At 36.6% G+C, this 21,461-nt stretch overlaps 1 protein-coding gene across 2 annotated transcripts in view; it reads left to right on the forward strand.

Moving 5' to 3' along the window:
* Positions 1–525: 525 nt before the first annotated feature.
* alcamb (activated leukocyte cell adhesion molecule b) overlaps positions 526–21,461 on the forward strand; it is a 40,529-nt gene continuing 19,593 nt past the window's right edge. Inside the window, exon 1 of one of the 2 annotated variants that reach the window (NM_212634.3) lies at positions 526–741. In NM_212634.3, coding sequence (NP_997799.3) covers positions 687–741 — 55 coding nt within the window. In that variant the 5' untranslated portion in view covers positions 526–686. The remainder of the gene's footprint in view (positions 742–21,461) is intronic. The other variant, XM_005157504.6, reaches the window with a different exon arrangement.

Genomic DNA, 21,461 nt, shown 5'->3' on the forward strand with positions numbered 1-21,461 from the left:
TTATTTGTAGTGTGGGCGCTTACAGTTTATTGCTGTTGAGTGTATATATGAAAGAATGAATTAATAGCGATCAATGGGATCCAGGTTATCCAGGTTACCGTGTTACATTCTTATTAAGGTTCACAAGCTTCAAGTCAATATTCAAATTTATGCAATCAGTCTAAAACTAATGCTGTGGTAATAATGTTGTAGTAGCTGAATGGAATTTTTTTTTTATTACATAACACAAGTATAACTAATTTTGTGTCCCAGAATCATTCCAAAACATTGTGAGAAGATTAGTTACCCATAAATAAAAGCAAGTAGGGAGTAAAATCAAATAGGGAATTTCATGAAACCCTTGTTGAGTCAGCTTTGTTTGAAGTGAAACATAATATTACGAAAATGATACTTAAATAAAACCGCAGAACATCACAGGACAAGATAAGAGAAGTCTCGTCAAGTGTTTTCTAGTAGGTTGGTTAAATCAGTTTAGGTTCAGGGCAAAGGGGAGGAGCCTCCTTGTCGATTTATAACCGCCCATCACCGCTTCAACAGATGCGACACGTGGGGATCTAACCTCAAAGTTTGAATTTACTGACGTACGCAACGAGTGTTGTACTTTCCAGAACATTATCCAACAACGACGCTCGTTAGGCAAGGATATTATTTCTCAGGAGTGCAGAACTATCGCAGACTGCAGAAAGATGCAGCGGACCGCCTTTTTAACGTGTCTGCTCACCGTGTCCCTCATGAATCAAGGTAACACTTGAATGTTTTTTCCCTCTCCCTCTTTTTCTCTTTGAATTAGAGAACATTTGCATGTGTCCTTTTTAGATCGGCTTCCATATGGACCAGTAAAACAAACACTTACTTGCTTTTCAAGAATATCTAAAATGCATAACCATGTTATTACATTTTAAAGCTTAACGTTAGGACTCTTTCTGAAAGGAAAACCTGCACGTCGCAATATCACTGTCTGAGAAGTGTTATCATGTTTTTTGTTGTTGATTAATCCGCAAGAATATATCCGTTAACCATATTCATCCACGTGTAAAAGTAAAAAAATATTTTTCATGCGGTTTTTGTCCCGCCTACCTTTTCCTTGCACCTGTTTCACTTGTGGAAAAAAAACGCAGGATATGATGATGTAGTCAAGCCTACAACCTAAATATCTGGTTACATTAGTAGTTTTACGTAAATCTATTCGAGCCTTTTTTTTTGCCTTTTGTCTTGTGTGTCTGTTTCGTATCTGTCTGCGAGGGCTTTTCTAGAGTGATTGATCTGTAGGGCGCTGTTTCTCGTAACGTTTGTTGTCGAAAGTGCATTGGTGGTAGTATTATATTCAGGTAATCAAATAAAGGACACAAAGCCCGGCTCTCTTAAACATCTGTTTTTCTCAGGCACCAGCCAGTCTGTCAGTACTACTTTAAAGAGACTCATTCGCCTTTTGGGCTGTTAGACCAAAAGCATAATGATAGTGTGTCATGTGCTGAAAGATTGTTAGGTTGAAAGACAAACTTAAAACGTGTTGAGTTGTGACGGTCTTGTTCTTTGGTGTGAGGGGGGAAGATTTATTTCTACTAAAGCAGTAGTGGATAAGTTTAAAGTTTAACTTTAGGAAAAAAAGAGTAAAACTCTATTTGAAATGCAGCTTAATCATTATATTATTGTTGTTGAGTGTAAATAGTTTCAACCTGAATGTGAGTTAGATTTTGGTTCAATCCTGTGATGTGTTGACTCATTCTTTGTGAGTATTGTTATTTCATTTACGCCTGTGACTGTTTGTCTACTAAATTGGTTTAAGAGCCAAACTGAGTTTACAACTAGTAGTTGTAGCATCTGTTTTTTTTTGTTCTCTCTCTCTCTCTCTCTCTCTCTCTCTCTCTCTCTCTCTCCACCCGCACCTCCCCCACAACCCCCCTCAAAACACACCATCTGCAATGTCACACCCGGTTTTACTAGTTTAGCTGGTGGGTTTCTATCAGTTTTTTGTACAAATTATATATTTTTTTTAGAAAGTCTGTTTTTCTGTGATAAACACTGCATTAAGGATACATTTAGCTGTAAATGTGACTCTGGGTTGCCTTATTATTATTGTCCAACAATACATTATTATAATATTATTATATTTGATTGTATACTAAAATATATATATTAAAATTGTATTTGTTTAACTCTCACCATAAAATATGGTAGAAAACGATGTCATATAGTTTATAGGTAAAAATTATACTTCTAGATATTTATTAGGGGCCCTCAGATTTCCTGGGACCCTAAGCGGCCGCTCGCCTCGCTTATTGGTTAAATCCACCCCTGGGTAAATGCGGAAGTATGCGGAAGGACTTTCGATTTTTAAGTAACCTGGGTCAAGCACTTCTGGTTAATTGTATGCCGTTACAAAATCAGTGGGTTTTGCAGTCTGTTTTCTTTAAAAATCAACAATCTTCACTGCCTAATTAATATACGATAGAAAGTGGGTCTCAAAATGTTTAAGAAGCACTGCATTATACTACATTTTTTGGCGCCAAGTCTTTAAAATATGAACAGTTATTTTACCCCAGTATATTCAATAGAGCTAATCCTGGCGGGCGTGTACGTGTAAACGACTTTTCAACTCGTTTTATGCTTAAACGTAAATGAATGCTGAAGTTTGATTATATAACTGATTATATTTATTTACATCACAACATTATTGCTTTTAAAAGTAACCGTATAAAACTGAATATAGCTACAATACCAGTTCACACAAAGTTTATCAGTATGGTAAAAAACACTAGCTATGCATATACCCTATTTTGTTTATATAGGCACTGTTTACATCGATTATTAAGAACCAATTTAAACATAGACATTGCTAAATAAAGTATGAAAAGGATTTTGACCTTGTCTATACTTCACTACTCCGAGAGGTCATCAAAAATACATTTGACCAATTTGCTTTCAGTGTAAACATGAAAAACTCAAACTTTCCACCATACTGATGAAACATGTTGGATAAGCTGTTGTTGATTTAATGCTAACCATTTGGGATTTAAAGCGATAGTTCATGCAAATATGAAATTACCTCATCACTTATTGTCCTTCATGTGGTTTTTTTCTTCTGATGACCACAAAAAAGTTTTTGAATGCTGTTTGCTAGCACCCATTGACCCCAAGAGTAGGGGGTAAACACTACACTGTAAAACCCAACTTTATCAATTAAAATAAGTGTATTTAACTCAAAAGTTAATGAAAGTTAAATTTACTCATTTGAAAACAGTTTTGAACTCAGCGTTGAAGGGTTAATGAGTTCATTAAATACCTCATTATTACAACCTAAACAGAGTAAGTTCACAGTATTGATTTGTTGGAATCAGTTTCCTCAAATGGTTTGAGTTACCTTAACTTTTTGTGTTTTACAGTCTATTTAACATAAATGCCAGCAGCCAGCATTCTTCAAAATATCTTTTTTTTGTGTTCAACAGAAGAAACTTAAATCGGTTTTGAGCAAGTGAATGATGAATAAATGACGACAATTTACATTTTAGGGTTAACTAACCCTTTAACGCCTGAAATTGCATGTTTAGTTTCAAGCTGAACACAAATGTAAGAAGTTCAATGTACTTTTACCAGTGAATATAAAGGAAACAAAATAAACGACAGAACAGAAATAAAAGCTGCTTTTCTCGTATGGATGTGTGTTCATTTGTAACTTTGCATGAATGTATTTTCACAGTGTTAGGCTGAATGATGAGAAAAAGCCCATTCATACACCCACCTAATAGCATCTCTTCTCAAAGAAATCCAGAAGGTGGTCGAAAGTGGACAAAAGAGACGGATTAATGCACCAGGTGTAAATAAGAATGTCTCCCTCTTCTACTTGATACAATCCAAAGTTGTAAGGGCCTATGAAGATAATTTTATTCATGTTTTAAATACAAGACCTCTTTTATTCAGTAGTGAATCACCCACTTAGTTACCCGTCTGCCCTATTGCACCCTCTAAACCCATTTTACAGACCTATTATAAAAGAAAGCAAATACAGTGCAACAAAAGACTGTTTGCTTAGATTACAGTCTGGTGCATGGCATTCATTCAGACATTTTATTAATATACTTCCCTCAGTGAAAGTTCTACCGTGCTCTTATCTTTTAGCTTGTAGTTTTCTCTTTGCAGTGGCCTTCATAAGAACTAGTTTATCTGTCATCAGGCAAAACAAGAGAGCAGTTGTCTTCTTATGAGGAAAAAGAGAGAAGACGCATTGTTTTACAACAGGGTAGGCGTGTGTGTGCTTAGCAGTGGCGCTCTTGACTTGCAGAAATGCATCTATTCAGATGCATGAAGTCCCCTATGGCTCTCTGTAACCTCCAGCGCACTTGCTTGCATCCACCCTGCATTTCAGGACAAAAAAGTCAGGTTGTTTCACTCTTGTTATTCGGCTTCTCCAAGACCTCCTCTGGACCCCTGTGGACTATATTGTCTGGCAGGTTTTCTTTAACTAATGCTTGTACAATTGCGACATCTCCCACGGACTCTTCTCCATTTGTAATTAAATTCAACTGTATACTCCCCACCGAGAAACCGTTAACTCACCCGACTCCTTTAAATACCCTTCAGTTAAAAAAGACACCGAGTTACCATATGAATTACTGCTGCACATACTTCTGTTCCCATCATGCATTTCAAAAGCACCACTGAGAATGAAGTACTGCATGTATTTCGAGAGATGTTCGTTGAACGTGGTGCGGTTGATGCAACTTAATTTGATTTGCAAATGCTTGTCATTTTGTTGACTACATCCTGAATGCTCTTAATGTTAGACTTTTTTTAAGAGGTCTTGATGTTTTTCCCCCCAAGGTTGTGTCTGAGAGGAAGCATCTGTACTGTATATGGTCAATTGAAAGCTCCTAATCCTACACTATTTGAGCCAGTACTCAGGAAATGAAACCGGCCATTACAATAAAGCTGCCTCCCCCTCTTTCCCGCCTTCTCTCTCTCCCCCATCTCCCTTTATCTGTAGTAAGGTGAAGCCAGAGGCACAATCCTCCTAAATCATTTTTACTTCTGCCCCCTTCACTTCAGCTTGTTTCTTCATGTGTCACCTTTCTTTCTAAAGAACCCCCTGAGAGATTGTTGCAGTTGTATTAAAAGGTTGGCTTCCCATTGCACAATACAGAGAAGGGCCTCAATTATCTCTGTGGTTTTAACCACATGTTTCTTTCACATTGTTTTTGGCTGAATTTCTCGGTTATGCTAGCTCACAGGTGTGCAACTGATTAAATGTTTATATGAAGCGTTTAATTTATTGCCCAGTTAATATAGTTTTTACTATTCTATTGTTATGAAAAAATTGGCAGAGGGTGCTTTTATAAAAAGGGAAAACTTTGTTTCAAAAGGGCAAGCTTATGAAAACGACACACATCGATATTCTCAGTGTGAAGTACTAAAATGTGGTTTGTGGCAAGCGTGATGACATGCATTTAGGTGTTTGCAATTTGACTATTTTTGATCGTGGAGTATTAAAATGTCTCCCCGATCTGCTTTTATGACATTGCCATAATTATCTACCATTCAATTCAGTTCAATTCACCTTTATTTGTTTGGCACTTTTACAATGTAGATTGTGTCAAAGCAGCTTCACATAAAAGATTATAGTAAATTGAAACTGTGTTAGTCCAGTTTTTAGAGTTTAGGTTCAGTTCAGTTTAGCTCAGTGTAGTGTGATTTAATTATTAGTCGCTACTGAGAGTCCAAACACTGAAGAGTAATCCATTGATGCGCAGCTCTACAGATACAGAACCATGCAAGCCAGTGGCGACAGCGGCGAGGAAAAAACTTCACCAATTGGCGAAAGTGAAGAATTAAAAAACTTTGAGAGAAACCAGGCTCAGATGGACATGACCATTTCTCCTATGGCCAAATGCCTTGTGCAGAGCTGCAGTCTAGGTGACGGACGCTGGAGAAGCTGGATATTACCGAGACTCATCTGTCCCTTGAGCGTCACAGGAATCATTCTCATGCTCTCCACTCCTATATGACCACCACAGCAGCTGCTCGGGATATGGCTTGGTCCAGGATTATGGAAACCTTGGGATAATCTCGTCGCGGGTCTTGGATCGCATTAGTGGCACTGCATAGGCTCTGAGGGCCTCGGGATGAGTATCCCCAGGTGGAAATAGAGAAGAAAGAGAATAATTAGTGTAGCTGCTGTACATTGTGTATATGTAGTGTATACCATTCTTTTTATTTTATATTTCGTCACATTGTAAGGCTTTGTTTTTTTTAAATAAGGGCCTTAGTTTGGCTATTCTGCTTAGACAACTTGCAGAATAGTAAAATCAGAGTCAGAAAGAACCATGTTAAAATCATGAATTGTGCTTTTGCTGGATTTTTTTATTTATGTGATATTTTTCTCATATCGCCGAACCCTCCATGCATTTGTGCATTACATTTTCAGGTATACACCAATACCTGACAACCAAAACATTAGTGTTTGATGTGCCCATGTGCAGGCTAGGCACTGGCTGGTATTAGATTCTGATGGTATGATAACCTTGAATAAAAATATCACTGTTTGACTGTATTGTCATTAGTGTGTTAAAATTTATCCTTTTTAAATGTCTGGATAAAAAACAAACACTTTGAACACTATTTTATTTTGAGAAATATTTCAAATTTTTGGAGCAGTAAACAAGTCAAGCTAAATAATTCAAATGAATCATTGACTTCTGCTGTTTTCATTTGTTGCAAAAACATAGAATTCGGCACAATTTCGAAACGGCATCTTTGGAGATCTTTACTACTGGAGATACAGTTGTCCTAAAAAACTTAAAATAATGTGGCTGGTTTTAAAGCAACTTTTCCAAACCACGGTAGACTTTGAAAACGGTTATTGTCCCATGCCTATTGCAGGCATCTTGCGTTTCTGTAAAATGTAACCTCGACATCTACTGGCCTGACAAAAGTAATACAGCGTTTTTAGTTAATGTCAAGTATCACTGCAGTATTGAGCCCAACATGTAGGTTTGATTAAAGCTATCCACTTGTTAAATCCTAATGTACGCAATACTGTTTCTGGGTCCAAGCTGCGACTCATTTAAATTAAGAAAATATTCATTTATGACCACTTTTTAGTTATATCACACATTAAAGTGAATTTTTATATAAAATCATGATGTACACTACAGTCTCTGGACTTGGTGCATCACAGACACTAGTATTTTTCCAGTTTATAAAAAAAGATTATCACTTTCTGGCCATCAAATATTTTATTATTAATTTTATCACTTGTTAAGTCTCTCATATGGTTTGATAGAGTGCTTGGACTCGGAGGGCAAGCACTCTATCAAGCGAATATGGGATTTAGCTATGACTATTGGGCGTTCGCACATCAGTATAGTGCAATTTCAAGATGCTGTGGTACAGTAATTACTATTTTTGCATTACTTCTATGGGTAGGTGTAGGGTATGGGTAGGAGTGCCCAAACTCTTTCCTGAGGGCTGTGTGATAAGCCCATCCAGGAGTGTGATTAGTTGGTTCAGGTGTGTAATTAGCTGGTTCAGGTGTGTCTAATTGTGGTTAGAGATAAACTCTGTAGGCCTTCCAGAATAGAGCGTGAGAACCCCTTGTGTAGATGTTAATAAAAGACAATAAGTTGGACTAAATAAATCAATCAAAAGCCCATTTTGAGATCATGTCCCACCTGTTTGGAGCTGGTCTCAATCAGCAATATCAAAATTATATACAAAGAAGAAACAGCTGATCAGTAAAAGTGTTAAAATATACATCACTTGAAAAACATGTAAAAGTTTTCACCAAGTTCAAATGATCAACTTTCAAAATCATGAAATCCAGTCATTTGCATGATATTGGTTGGTATCTGTATTGCAAACAGTAGAATATCTTTCCTATTGTGTGTTCTAGCAAATGAATGCAGATGGTGTGTTAGTGTTTGTTTGTGTTTGCAATGATTGCATGTCTTTTAGTACTGTTCTTGTGATCTGTGAGGTAACCCAGTTTATCATTAAGTGAATAATTTGAATGCATTGTACTTTTTTACTAGTTTATTTATCTGTTAAATAAAAAGCAGTATATTAAAGGCAGAGTTTTATAGCTTAACAACAGGATTGTGATTTAAATCATAGTTTGTCAATAATTTTTGACAGAGGTAAAGCAATTAAGGTTTAGAACAATGTTTTAAATTCTCACTCAAAGTGCTTTTAAGTCAACATGGGACCAGAAGTCAACAAATTTTTTTTCCCCAAAGAAAAATTCCAAAGAATAAGACTGTCTTTTGTGTAACTTCCTCTGAAACCACTCAACTGATGTTGTCATATACTGTAAAGCCTGTTGGGTCTGTTCATCATATTATATGTAATCAAGTTCCTAAATCTGAGTGACATCTGATTAATTCTAAATCTGACTGATATTTTTCAGTTTACGGAAGTACCGCAGGTTGCAAAGAGCAAATTCACACTGAATTTAAAAACAAACATCTTTCGGTTCAAAAGTCAGCTTTTTAATGGCCCCTGCTATAACGTGACGTGGGTTAATGCATACTGATAGTGAAAAGGCAGAGGCTTTGATTATGCTTCTTTGGAAAAGTTTCTTTTTCTAAGCAGCACTCCTGGCTTCTTTCCCACAGTCCTTTGACATTACAACTTTTGAAGTTGGCTTTAGAAAAGGAGAATAAAGTTTTCTTTCATTTGTGTGAACTTTGATGTTGTCTGCTTTTTAGCTGGCATGCCTGCACTCGTTACAGTGAACCACACCTGTCCCAGGTGTCTGTGCTCTCTGTCAATACGAGCCATACCTGTGGCTTTTCAAAATGGCACAGATTTGAGTGTTGTCAACATCAGTATGGGTTAAATTTGACTTTCAGAACAGTAGGTATAGTTTACCCCCAAATGAAATTCCTGTCAATAACTACTTGCCCACATCTTGTTCCAAACCTGTTTCAAAACACAAATGAAGATATTTTGGAATTAATTCCTCCATAGACCGCGATGGGTCCAGAAAGATAACAAGAACATTGTCAAATCAGTTTGTGTGTCATCATCAGTGGTTCAACCATAATTTTATGAAGCTACGAGAATACATTAGTATTTTCACCAAAAAAATGCACAAGCAAAAGCTACTTTATTTGACAGTTTTAGTTTTCTCTTCAGCATCAGTTCAAGTTGCTTGCTGTACGTATAACTTTTTGTAAACGTGTGAATGTTTTGACAGAGGATGACCTTTACCCATGCTTACTTACATGAGACGTCATCAATGTATGTCGGCAGTGCAACACAGTGTTCTCGTTAAAAGATTACCTCAACCATGTTCCTGGAGGACCACCAGCTCTACATATTTTCCACATCTCCTCAACCAAACACACCTGATTCAGAAAATCAACTCATTAGCAGAGACTGACATACCTGTAATAGGTGTGACTGATAAAGGAGACATCTAAAACATGCAGTGTTGGTAAGCCTATAGGAACGTGGTTAAGAAACGCTGATCTAAACTATAATCAACTCTAATCAAACACAGCTGATCCAAGTAATCAAGGTGTACAAGACTAGTAGAGACTATTAAGCAGGTGAGTTGGAGGTGGTTGGAGCTAAACTGTGCAGAGCTGCAGCTCTCCAGCAATTGGGTTTGAGAAAGTTGACCTAAACTCATGCTGAAGAAATGGCAAAATATTTTTTCTTCAGTAGTTTTTTTTTTTTTTTTTGTGCAAACAAAACAATTTTCAGCTTATATTTTTTAGCTTCATAAAATTGAACCTCTGATGACAAATGAACCTTTTTGACATTGTACTTGGTAGCTTTCTGGGCTTAGAATCAGCATTTCATTCAAACAGATAATGACCATAGTGACCTCTTTAACAGACCTGACCAGTCCCTGAACTGTACAGGAATGTGAAACACTTCTAACCTCTTGTTTCACAGCCTACTATTTAGGGCAATATTTATGGGTTTCTCTCTGATAAAATGTTGGTTCTGTTTTTATTATTCTGTATCTTTGTTTTAGAAAGGAATCATCATTAAAAAATGAGGACATGAAACTGTACCAAAACAGTGTGTTCCACATGCATTTAATTTATAGCAATATATTTCTGTCACAAGTTAATCCAAATATTTATTTTGATGCTGTGTCTGTGTGTTAATTTTTTCTATGATATGAACATAAATGTTAAAAAAATAAAATCGTTGAAGTGATTTTCAGGGCAGTTCATTTGTTTTAGACATCATTCGTATATGAGACCTTCGATGCAGAAAAAACTGAGCATGACATTTGCCTGAGTTTGTGTCATAAGCAAAGCCATAGCATTAATTCTCACACACACACACACACACACACACACACACACACACACACACACACACACACACACACACACACACACACATGCAGCTAGTTTAATTTGGGACTGTGCAGTTTATCAAAGCTGATTGTCTTGCACATTTTGTCAGTAAAGTTGGTTCTAGTAAACTTTATGCAAATGCTATTTGTGGGGATTCTCAGTGAACTATACTTGTGTCGTAAATGCTGCTACATCTAAAAACGTGAAAAATATTATAATAATATCATTTGACATGTTTTTACGATAAAAAAACTCGCTTTGTAACTTTGAGTGGCGAAAGTTTGAAATCCTCCTGTGTGATGATTCTGTAGTCATGTCATGATTGGTATTAAATCAATGAAATTTATTGAATCTTCTGTTCATTGATCATACATATGAAGATTTCTTCGGGCGTTTCTTCATTGAGGCATATTTGTAGTTTTTGATTAACTGCACAGCCATAATTTAATGTTCACAGATGCTATTCCAAAGTGTAAATTCTGAAATGCAGTAAGCTCAAGTTTTATGACTGGATTTCCATCACATTGAGCAGAAAAAGACAGAACAGGCTTGTTAGTATAAGTGATTTACTATCACTTTAGAGACTATTAAACTTTACATAATTTGTGATTTAAAAAAAAATCTCACTAACAGAAGGCCTTGAGCCTGTACTCCTCGAGTTCTTGCTTTTTTTTTCTTTTTTTTTAAAGTTTAGTTTCCCTCCCTGCAGAGAAAAGCTAACTGTTTCACTGTACACACCCACGAGCCATGCTTTCTGAAATCAATATTTGCTCTGCTTTTGTTTACGTAGCTTAAGGTGGTCTGTATGCTGGGGGCCGAATTGTTTTGCGCCCCTCTCGCAACTTGGGAGGCGGCCCTTTCAGAGCCGAACCCAGAGAAAGAGCTTATTTAACTCTCAATGCAAGCTTGCTGACCTCTGTGTTTTGGCACCAAATTTGATTGGTATCTCTGTGGCTGCAAGCAAACGCTGCTGTTATGAACACAAGGGGCCCTGCTGGATCTTGTGGAATGCAAATGCCCCGAGCCCCGAGGCATCTTGGAGCAAGGGAGACTGGTTTTGGAAGAGATAAAGGCGCTGTCTTTTGGTCTATAAATGTAAAAATTACGAGACACCTTGCTGCCTTGTGAAACCCTTTAAGAATATATGTCCAGCAGAACAGCTTTCATGTCAGGAATGTTGTTAATCAAAGACTACAAGAAGCTTTTGAGCCTAATTGCACAAAGATAAATTGTGAAGATTGGAGGTTCGAAATTCTTTAACCGCCACATCAAGATAATCAGATCTACATTCTGAAGTGCCTGTTCATTTTTATAGTGCATCATGCAAGCCTAGGTATGCTCATGTCTTGGTTACCTGATAACTTAGATGAACGTTTATGACTTCCTGTTAACTTTGATGCAAATTTCATGTTACCACCAGGCTCTAACTTAAAACTTGTCTGATATAATCAGTTTATTTGCACATTTGTCTGTTAATTTATTCAGTGACACCTCTTCTATAATAACTATGTTGTAATATCTGAATTTAATTAAATGTAAATTGTTTAGGGGAATTAAGTTTTTGAGAAGTTTTAATTAAATTAAATTCTTGAAAAGATAATGTTTACTTCTGTACAGCTTCTTAACTGCTTAAATATTTGTAAAACTCAATCAAACAAAATCAGTCCACATTTCGAAGCGATTTTTATTTTCACATTTCATTTACGTACCCCGCTGGCAGAAAATTTGACTTGCTTTAATGAAAAACTCTTGAGTTTGTCTGAAGTTGAAAACAATGATATTTTTACTGGATCTAAGAATGTTTGGATGTTTGGACTAAAAATGAGACAAAGCAAAATAAGAAAAGCATTGTGGTTATTCCATTTCTGTACCTGTACGGTTCGACTCCCCAGAAAACAGTCAAATAGAGCTATTCAAACTATTCTATGAACCTATTCATAATGCAATTATATAAATAACAGATAAAATAAAATATCGCAATATTAGACTTTTCGAATATCGTCCTTGTGTTTTTCTATATACAGTAGTATACATTTGATGTAGAACAAAGCCTTCATCAAAGTTGTCCTAAAAAGTATTTCAAACCTAACATCACTACAAAGTAAATATTTATATAAGGGCAGTGCTTATATAAGCGGTATATAGTAGTGACCATTTGACTTGGATCAGAAAAGTTAATTAAAGTTGTCCTGAGACAAGCATTGGTATTGTTTCTGGTTTTTGAACTTTGATGAAAGGTTTTGATCCCTTTCAAATGTTGACCACAGCAGACTGAAAGATAAATCTTGGGATTTAAGAATATATTGTTTCTTAAAATGAAAATATATCAAATGAGAAGCTTCAGGAATACTGTATTTGTTTGGTACACATGATAAAAAAGTGTGCCGTACATTTTAGACCTTTTAATGCACGCCCTCCTAACAAAGAGTATGTTTTTAAGAGCACATGCTTTTAACTGATTTTCTTTCTAAGATCATCACGGATAATCTTAGATTTTTAGATTCTGCAGTGGCAGCAAAATGAACAGTCTGTCATAACCTTAAGCTGGTAAATTGCTTTTGGGGTTAATGGACCTCCACAGAAGCTGCTTGACTATATTTTGTTAATAGTTCTCTATTTAGTTTAATAGCCGCTCACAAATGGGGGCCCGGTGGTAATTCCTTTGGGTCAGTGTTGAATCTGCCATGATCTGCTGTCAGACGCAGACATTCTTGAGGGTCCCTGGTGGGCCCCTGCAATCAAATACATAATTTAAAACTTAATGGATGGGATTTGTGAGTGCACTTATCACTTATGAGCCCAACCTGCTTGATGAGTTTTGTTTTGAGAGCAATTTCAGGCCCGTGGTTGACTTAATTTATGGCGTTTTCTAAGAAGCCTAATGGCTCTTGCTATGTTAGAGTGAGTAAAGTAGGACATTTGGTGTAATAAGGCAGGCTCCAAATCAATTCCTGCGTTGTCAGTGTCTCCTGGATATGCACTATGGTGGCGATCTGTCTTTGCCGGATGCATGAACACTTAACTGACTCATCCTCAGGTTAATGGTTCACGAACATCCTCTCGTTAGTGCCGTTCTGAACCTGTTCACCCACTGTGTTTGTTTGAGCCATCTGCAGTGTTTAGGTTGACTCCTAATATGAAGTTTTAACTATTTAATTGTCTAAAGTTGAACATAATCATATTGATTGATATTCAAATGTATTTGATTTTCTTCCATCTTTGGTTTATCGTAAAATATATCCCTACCTTTGAGTCTTTTGGGGAACAACAAGTTGATTTTATTCCAGGTCCAGCTGAAATGATCATTAAGAGTAAAACACCCAATTTTATTCACCTTATTCTTCAATGCGGAAGTGCACTCGTTTTGCGGTGGTTTTAGAACCTCCGATTCCGTTGCCTATGGGAGAAATTACTAGGACTAATAAATCACAGAAAACGGTCGCACTACTTGCTCTACAAACAAGTGTATTCATGACTATACATAAAAAGTAGAATAACATATTAATAAAATATCAGTTTGCAACATCAGGCAGCATACCGAGCTGTTTTTAACATCTAAAAAAAATGGAAATTAGTGAGACGGGAAGTCAAATGGCTGCGCCCGCTTTTACACAAAGAATGAGGTGAATAACATTGTTTTCATTTAATATATGATGATTATGGGTCATAATTGAGATTCACTCCTGCATCTCAAAAAGGATTTAACTTACTGTATGATTTGCTAAATAATGAATTTAAATGTTTACTTAACAAAAAGGCTTGTAGAAAACCTATAAAATAGCATAGTGGCTTCACCAATGCATTTAGATTGCAAAAACAATGTAACAAACATGTTAAACCGCTTACAAGTGGAAACGAATTAAAAGGACATGAATGGCAACTATGGTTTTGGTACAAAGTAGCAAAGTTCAGATTCCTTTTCTTGGCATGCTTTTTTATGTCTGTTTAAACTTGTGTTTTTTTTCGTTAAAGACAACAAATGTTCATCGGCTGTAGCTTCACAAACAGAAACTTGAAAGATTCTCTGTGTTAGTATCAACTAAACATGATAAATGCTTTCACTCTGATCCACTCATCCAATAATCAAATACATAATTGTAGATGAAAAAAGACAAGACTAGAATTCTGTCAAAAAAATAACTAATCAACAAGTTTTGATATCCGCAGCATTGTGCTCTTCTAAGCACACGCATTTAGACATTCCCACTCAATCTCATGGCAATTCGTAACTTTTTGATTTAGTGGCTAATTCGTATTAATTTGTACGATCTTATTCATACAATTTATTATGATTTGCTCATCCCCCAATGATGTTTGGGTTAAGGAGTGGGGTTGGGTGCCACGCCACCATTTTAAAATAGAACATATTTGATCTCAGACGAATTAGCCTTTAAACTGACAAAACTTAAAATACTTTAATACGTTTCCTCATGGGATCAGGCTGGCCATTCAGTTATAATAATGTGCGTTCACACAGAAAGCAGTAAGAACGTCAAAGTTCATTTGGCTGTTCTGATTACAATGATGTCTGCCTTCCCTGCTCCATCGGCGAGAGCATCAAAATTCGCTACACTGATCTTGTATTTAAAGTAGCCATGTCAGCATATTAGCAAATCAGTTGCAATACTTCAGATTGCGTGTACAGAATCCGTTTGGGAAACAGCATCTGTTTATCACTATGGAGCACGTGAGCTGACAGTCATGCACCATTATATGACTGTTTTGAGGATTGTATAGGATGAGCGACAGCACCTGTGATCAAAAGGAAATGGAATTGCACCATTTTTAATATTTATTTATTTTCATTAAGTGTTTTCATTCTTAAACGAAGCGAAAGCACAGAAGACTTGCGTTTTAGAGCAAGGGGCGACCTCTGGTGGTTTGGCGGTATGGGTTGCGGATAGGGAGGCTCGGCTGTTCAGAGAAAGACTGAAAATACAGGAGAAATACGGGAAAATACCGTTACGGGATGATAGCGAGATAAAACAGTAAAATACGGGAGAATCCTGGGAAAACGGGAGGGTTGACGGGTATGAATATGTGTCCAAATGTCTGGAATATTTTGAAGCACCAATACTGATTGTTTTTCTGTCATTATAGTTAGCATGAGTTTCCCTCTTAAAAAAAAAAAAAAACTTATGTAACATCAATGCTCAACAGTAACTCGCCAGTAACTTTTTTTTACACTTAAATCCATATAAGAAAACATCATAAATATCTGGAAACCTGGCGACCGCAATAATCAAATCCTTGGAGACAACTGTGGTTGGAACCAAAGTTTACAGGACTTTATTCTCTGGAATACTCCCAAGCGGTGGACTTCTACCCAAGCGTGCCATAGCTCATTACCATAAAGTTGACTTGATTTCAACTCTTATTAATGCCTACACCGGCGAAGATGTGCCATGCTGCTCATCGATACCTGCTCCTATTGAAATAGAATGACTTCTGGCAACTGTGACACTCTCGTCGCTTTTGGTGTGAAGGCGAAGATACAGCAGCAAACTTCAAGCCATTTTCATCAACAATTAACTCTAAATGCATTCAACCTGAGCATGTACACTACATAAACAGTCCAATCAAATGGGTTTTCTATTTTTTTAAGTGTTCAAATGTGGACAAGCTTAAATCCCTTTATTTTGCACCTGTATTCAATATCCTCCAATAACTGGAAATAATGTCTCTTAATACTAGATGTAAACTGGACTCTAGTAAGCTCAACAAAGACTGTCAGTACTACCTTTTTAATTCAGTGCATTGTAGAGCTGCACAATTAATCGTAAAAAGATTGCGATCTATATTCGACCCCCTAGACAATCTTAACAAAGCATTTCTACGATTCTGTCAATCATATTTTCAAGTTCAGGAGAGAAGCAATGGTGGCCGCGCAAGTCTTCACATTGTTTTACATACGTTGTTCAGCAATGTGGACTCATCAAAAGGGTGTTGAAAGAGTCACATGCTGTATTTATAAGATATAATTCACCCCAAAAATGTCATTTCTGTCTTCATGTAATGTATTCATGACCACAAAGTCACGCGTGATGTGAGCTGACTGGCTGTTGCCACAGAGAGGGCGGGCTCCTCTAAATAAAAGTCTACTTTAGTGAACAGATCCTGCATAGGCTGCGAATAACAGGTAATAGAGTTGTAAATAGCATTCAGTCTGTGGCACAGAGTGATCATTTGGGAGCCGCGCAGGAACCGATCTTAGCAGAGAAAACGAAACCGAAAGTGCACACAGTGTTGCCAGATGTAGCTGACTGATTCCATCCCAAAAAGTCAAAGCCGCGGAAATGCAAAAATACCCACCCAGTCTTCTGTATTCACGAAAATAATGTCAGTGAAATATTTTAGGCAGAAAATTACAGTGTCTAATAATTCAACATCAGAATTATCATCAGCCTTAATGACCAGGACAAATCTAAAATCTAATAAAGTCCACCATTCCAAGTCTATAGAAAATTTAACATTTTAACAAACAGTAGAACTACACAAAGCCTAATGCTGTTTTACCACATGTTTGAGAACAACAACAATAATAATAGCCCACTCATATTAGCATTTATTTTATATCTACACAATCGTGAGAAAATCATGATCTTTATTTTAGGCAAAAAATCGCGATTCTCAGTTTAGCCAGAAACGTGCAGCTCTAGTGCATTGTGCTTGGGGTTTGAAAACAAACGGTGCAAAGCCCTGTAGTCCGTATGCTTTTAGCAAATGCGTTGGCTGCAGGACATGTTTTCCATCAAAAGCCTTTCCAGCAGCAGCCAGTTTTAACAACAGGTGCATGAAGAAGCTCCTGCAGCAGCACCTGCTCATGGAACAAAGAGCAGAGGGATGATGGGGTTGGAAGGGCAGAGTTATTTGTTTACTTCACCTGGTTCTGGTTTAGACGCTCTGAGGACACCCTGACACTCGATCCATTGCTTTTTTAGCATCAGATGGCATCTGTTTGCTTTTTGCTACTACTACTAGTCCAATGTCACCCAAGAGAGTGTTATAAATCATACTGAAAACAGCTGTTAAACTGAAGTTTTGTGGTAGATCGTGCTGTCTGGTAATATACTGTTACATTTGAGTTGATGATCTACAGCTAACAGGTGGACATTAATCACAACTTGAGGTACAGGAGTTGCCAGGTACAGTGTTATTGGACCATAGAATGTTGATCCAAACGTAAAAGCGAGATTTGCAAAGTGGATTATGAGCTTTTACACTCTTGCTTTTGTATTTATTGTTAAATACATGGCCATGGAGTGAATGTAGTTTAATGTCAAGCTGTTACAGGTAAAGAGCTTTCAGCAGGATCACCATGCTCAACTGAGCAATGAGACGCTAATGTATCTTAGCATAAGAGTTAAGCTAATATCTGTGTGGCCAAAGGGCTCTGTGTACATTCTGTTATCTCCTGATGCGCTTGTCTGACTTTAACTTATCTGTTTTTGTAGACACAAGATGGAAGGTTTTAGATTTTATACCTTTTTACAGATTAATCTGGGATTTATGATGAGGTATGTATGAAAACATTCATTTGTACTCGGGCTGCACAATATTGGAAAAATCTTATATTTGGATATTTTATTTTTCAACAATAAATATTGTGATATGAATACAGTTTCAGAAGATGGTTTTAATGGTTATAGTTGATGATTTTCTGGGGAGTTCAACAGTATTCTGATAGACAAATTAAATAATTACAATGCAAAAAAGCTTTTCTTTTTGTATTATTTCTAGTCCAAATATCAAAAAATTCTTAGACCAAGTAACAATATTGTTTACTTTTCACCATCAGAAGAAATAATAAAAAAATTAAATTAAATTTTAAGAAAATTATCTTCCAGTGGGGTAAGTGAAATCTTGTTTTTGCTTTGAAATGTAGTTATTTGGACTATATACAGTGATTTAAAAACAATTATGTGGCTCCTGGGGGCTATTCCATAAACCAAGCTTACAGGAAAAAGCCAGGCTTTTTTTTTTTAATGGCGGATTCGGTTTCATAAATCAAATTTACGAATTTAGTTCAAAGTTAGTTACCCTGGCAACTTATGCTGGGAAACTAGCCTGGTCCGGGGCAGGCTAACTCTCAGGCTAAGCCTTAAGTTCAAGCTTAATCAAAGTAATGTTAACATTTGCCTGCCATAATTTGATGCCATTCAAATTCACTTAACCTCTTAATAATGATTGATAATAAATTGATAATAACTTTATTGTCACTTAATAGCAAAAAAAAAATATATATAGTAGGGGTGTAACGATACACAAAAGGCACGGTTCGGTTCGGTTCACGGTTTTGGAGCCACGGTTCGGTACGGTTCGGTTTCTGTTTGCTGTGGGGTTAGGGTTGATGTCATGTTAACAGCACTGCTAAGGGACAATTCACTTAATAACAAGAACATCTTAACTTTTTCTTTATTAACTTTGTCATCGCATTTTTAGTACAGTCAGGATAACCGAGTAAACAACTAGAATTAAATAAATACCTCCAATATAGACTAGTCAGAAAAAAAACTATTCTCTTTAGTGCAGCCATCCTAACTAAGTAAACTAAAATTAAATAAATAACTGCAGTGTAGACTAGTGAAGATCTTCTTCAAAAACACCATAATATCCACATTCTCCGATGAGAGGCTTGATCTCTGTGCAGACACAGATGCTAATTTTTGATTATCTATGGTTTCAGTTAGATAGATAGGTTTCCGTTTAAATTAATGAAAAATATACATATAATGTGTTTTTTCATGACATATTCACCAGTAAAATACATTGCGGTTGTGTCTGAAACTAATGTTAGGGTTGTAGCCGGCTGTATGTTTGCCTCCCGATCTCTCTCTCTCTCTCTCTCTCTCTCTCCCGCTCCCTCTATGCCGGTCATTTATGTAGGTCCGCCTCCATGACAGCTGATGCCTGTCATTTCTGTAGGTCCGCCTTTTTGACAGCTGATTGGTCAGGAGACCGATCTATCATCATTTGGCGACGCAGCGCGGGAATGTAAAAAGCAATTCAGGAAGAGCGGGAGAGAGAGCGCTTTTTCCTTTGATCTCGTTTTTCGTGTATTTTTCTGACATGATTATGATTTTCGTTGTTTTTGCTTAACTTTCGTTTGGGTAAAATTATTTTGCATTACTTTTGCCCACTTTAAGAAGTTTTGTGAGGTTTTTTCATTTTTATTTCAATTGATTTGTATATTATTTTTTAACTCCGACAATATAGCTGTATCTCCTCAAGTTCAGTCTTAGTGTAAGGTGGATAGGGAAAATGTCATACGATTTCCATTTTACAAACACGCAGAAAATGTATTGTTAAATACATCAGGTAAGAGGTGAAGGTAATCTTTGTTTATTTTATTCAGTATAGGGAAGAATGCGGCGCTGAAGACCTTTTTTTTCTTTTCATCAGTTTTAGCGAGGTAAGAGAGGTTATTCATGAGTTAGGATTGTTTTATTATATTTATTTCTTTTGTTTGTCTTCACTATCCCCCCCTTGCTCGAGTTTAACTAATTTTTGTTTGATACTTTTGTTTGAATTTGTTACTTTATTATATTATTTTTATTAGTGTAAATATTTCTCTTTTTTGTATATTTGGGCATTATTCTGGTTTCACTTTTGTACATTAAATCACTTTTGTTGGCAGTTCTGTTGCTTACACCCTCACATTGTGAAATTACCACACTTTTTAAATGTTTTTCCTTACAAGTAAGTTTCGTGAAACAGTTGAGACAGACAGGCGTGCGCTTTGTCTACGACACGAATTCTATTCCTGTACTCAACTGGAAAACCAAAATGTTTCCACACAGATGACTTAAATGTGTCTGGGGGATCTGCAATCTCAGTACTATGTGAAGCAGCCATCCTGCGTCCAGTAGTAATGAGTGTGATGCTTACTCAAGTCACATGACATAACATGCACTAAAATACTAACTTTAGAATATAATATTTAGAACAAATCTTCATTATTACTAAAACAATTTAATCAAATATGATAATAAAGATGTGTTTAAATTTGTTTAATTAGTTAGAGACAAGTGACGTCAACCTCAACAATGGGCAGCAGGGGGCGTGAGAGTACCGCGGTACGCCACGAGAGTTTCGCGATACGTATCGTGGCTGGTGTATCGCGATATTTCGGTTCGGTTTTAATATCGTTACACCCCTAATATATAGCGCATGCCGCATGTCTTTGGATTTGGGGGAAACTGGAGCACCTGGAGAAAACCCACACGAGCACGGGGGTAAGAAAAACACTGAATAATATGAATAAGAAGACTACGTTTCTTGAATAATGACTTTAAAGCTATAAAATGAGTGGAATAATCAGGGGATGATTCGTGCAAACAAGTGGCAGAGGGAAAGAAACGATTTGCAGCAGATTCGAGAGCAAAAAATCGGGAGATTAAAAGTCCCACCTCTTGTGCGTGCACGGCTCTTTGTTTATTTTAAACCTAGGCTATGTGCTTACATTTAGAACATTTTGTATGTTAGTGCGCCTGCAATGCATTAACTTTTTATTGCAAGCAACAATTGGCAGTAAGCGCAAATCCTCTCTCTCACGCACATGCGCGTGGTCAAGCACAATTACTATGTTTTAAAACAAATATTTAATTTCATGTTAATACACCTAAATAATAGCCTATATTTAAAAATATATTGCTACAAATGTAGCCTATTGAACAATCTGCGGTTTCGCGGCTTACTCGCTGTGAACAGCTGTGTCTCATTTCAGAGCTCTTTCAGTTCTCGAAGTTGCCATGGTAGCACACAACATAATCGATGTATCTATGCTCGACTTTTAAGGTTTCACGACAGAAACGTGCACGAGCAGTTATCTAGATTATTTAAACTGAACTCAGACTAGTAAGATCAAATGATCTTCAACTTGCTGGACGTTTAGTTCAGCTTATTGAAGTCAGGCTTTTGACTTTAATCCCTGCTTTTCTTAACCACTTTTATGAAATAGCCCCCTGGTCGACTATAATTCAGACTGAACATGGTATATTTTTGCGATGTGACTATTGCGGATGCGCATATTGCGATATAGATGCTAAACCAATATTTTGTGCAGCTCTAATTTGTACTAAATTTTTGGGAACTAAAACTATCAAAGTCATTTTATTTGAATTAAAATATTATAAAAAAAATAGATAA

The sequence above is a fragment of the Danio rerio genome, chromosome 15, assembly GCF_049306965.1.
Source record: "Danio rerio strain Tuebingen ecotype United States chromosome 15, GRCz12tu, whole genome shotgun sequence".
NCBI lineage: Eukaryota > Metazoa > Chordata > Actinopteri > Cypriniformes > Danionidae > Danio > Danio rerio.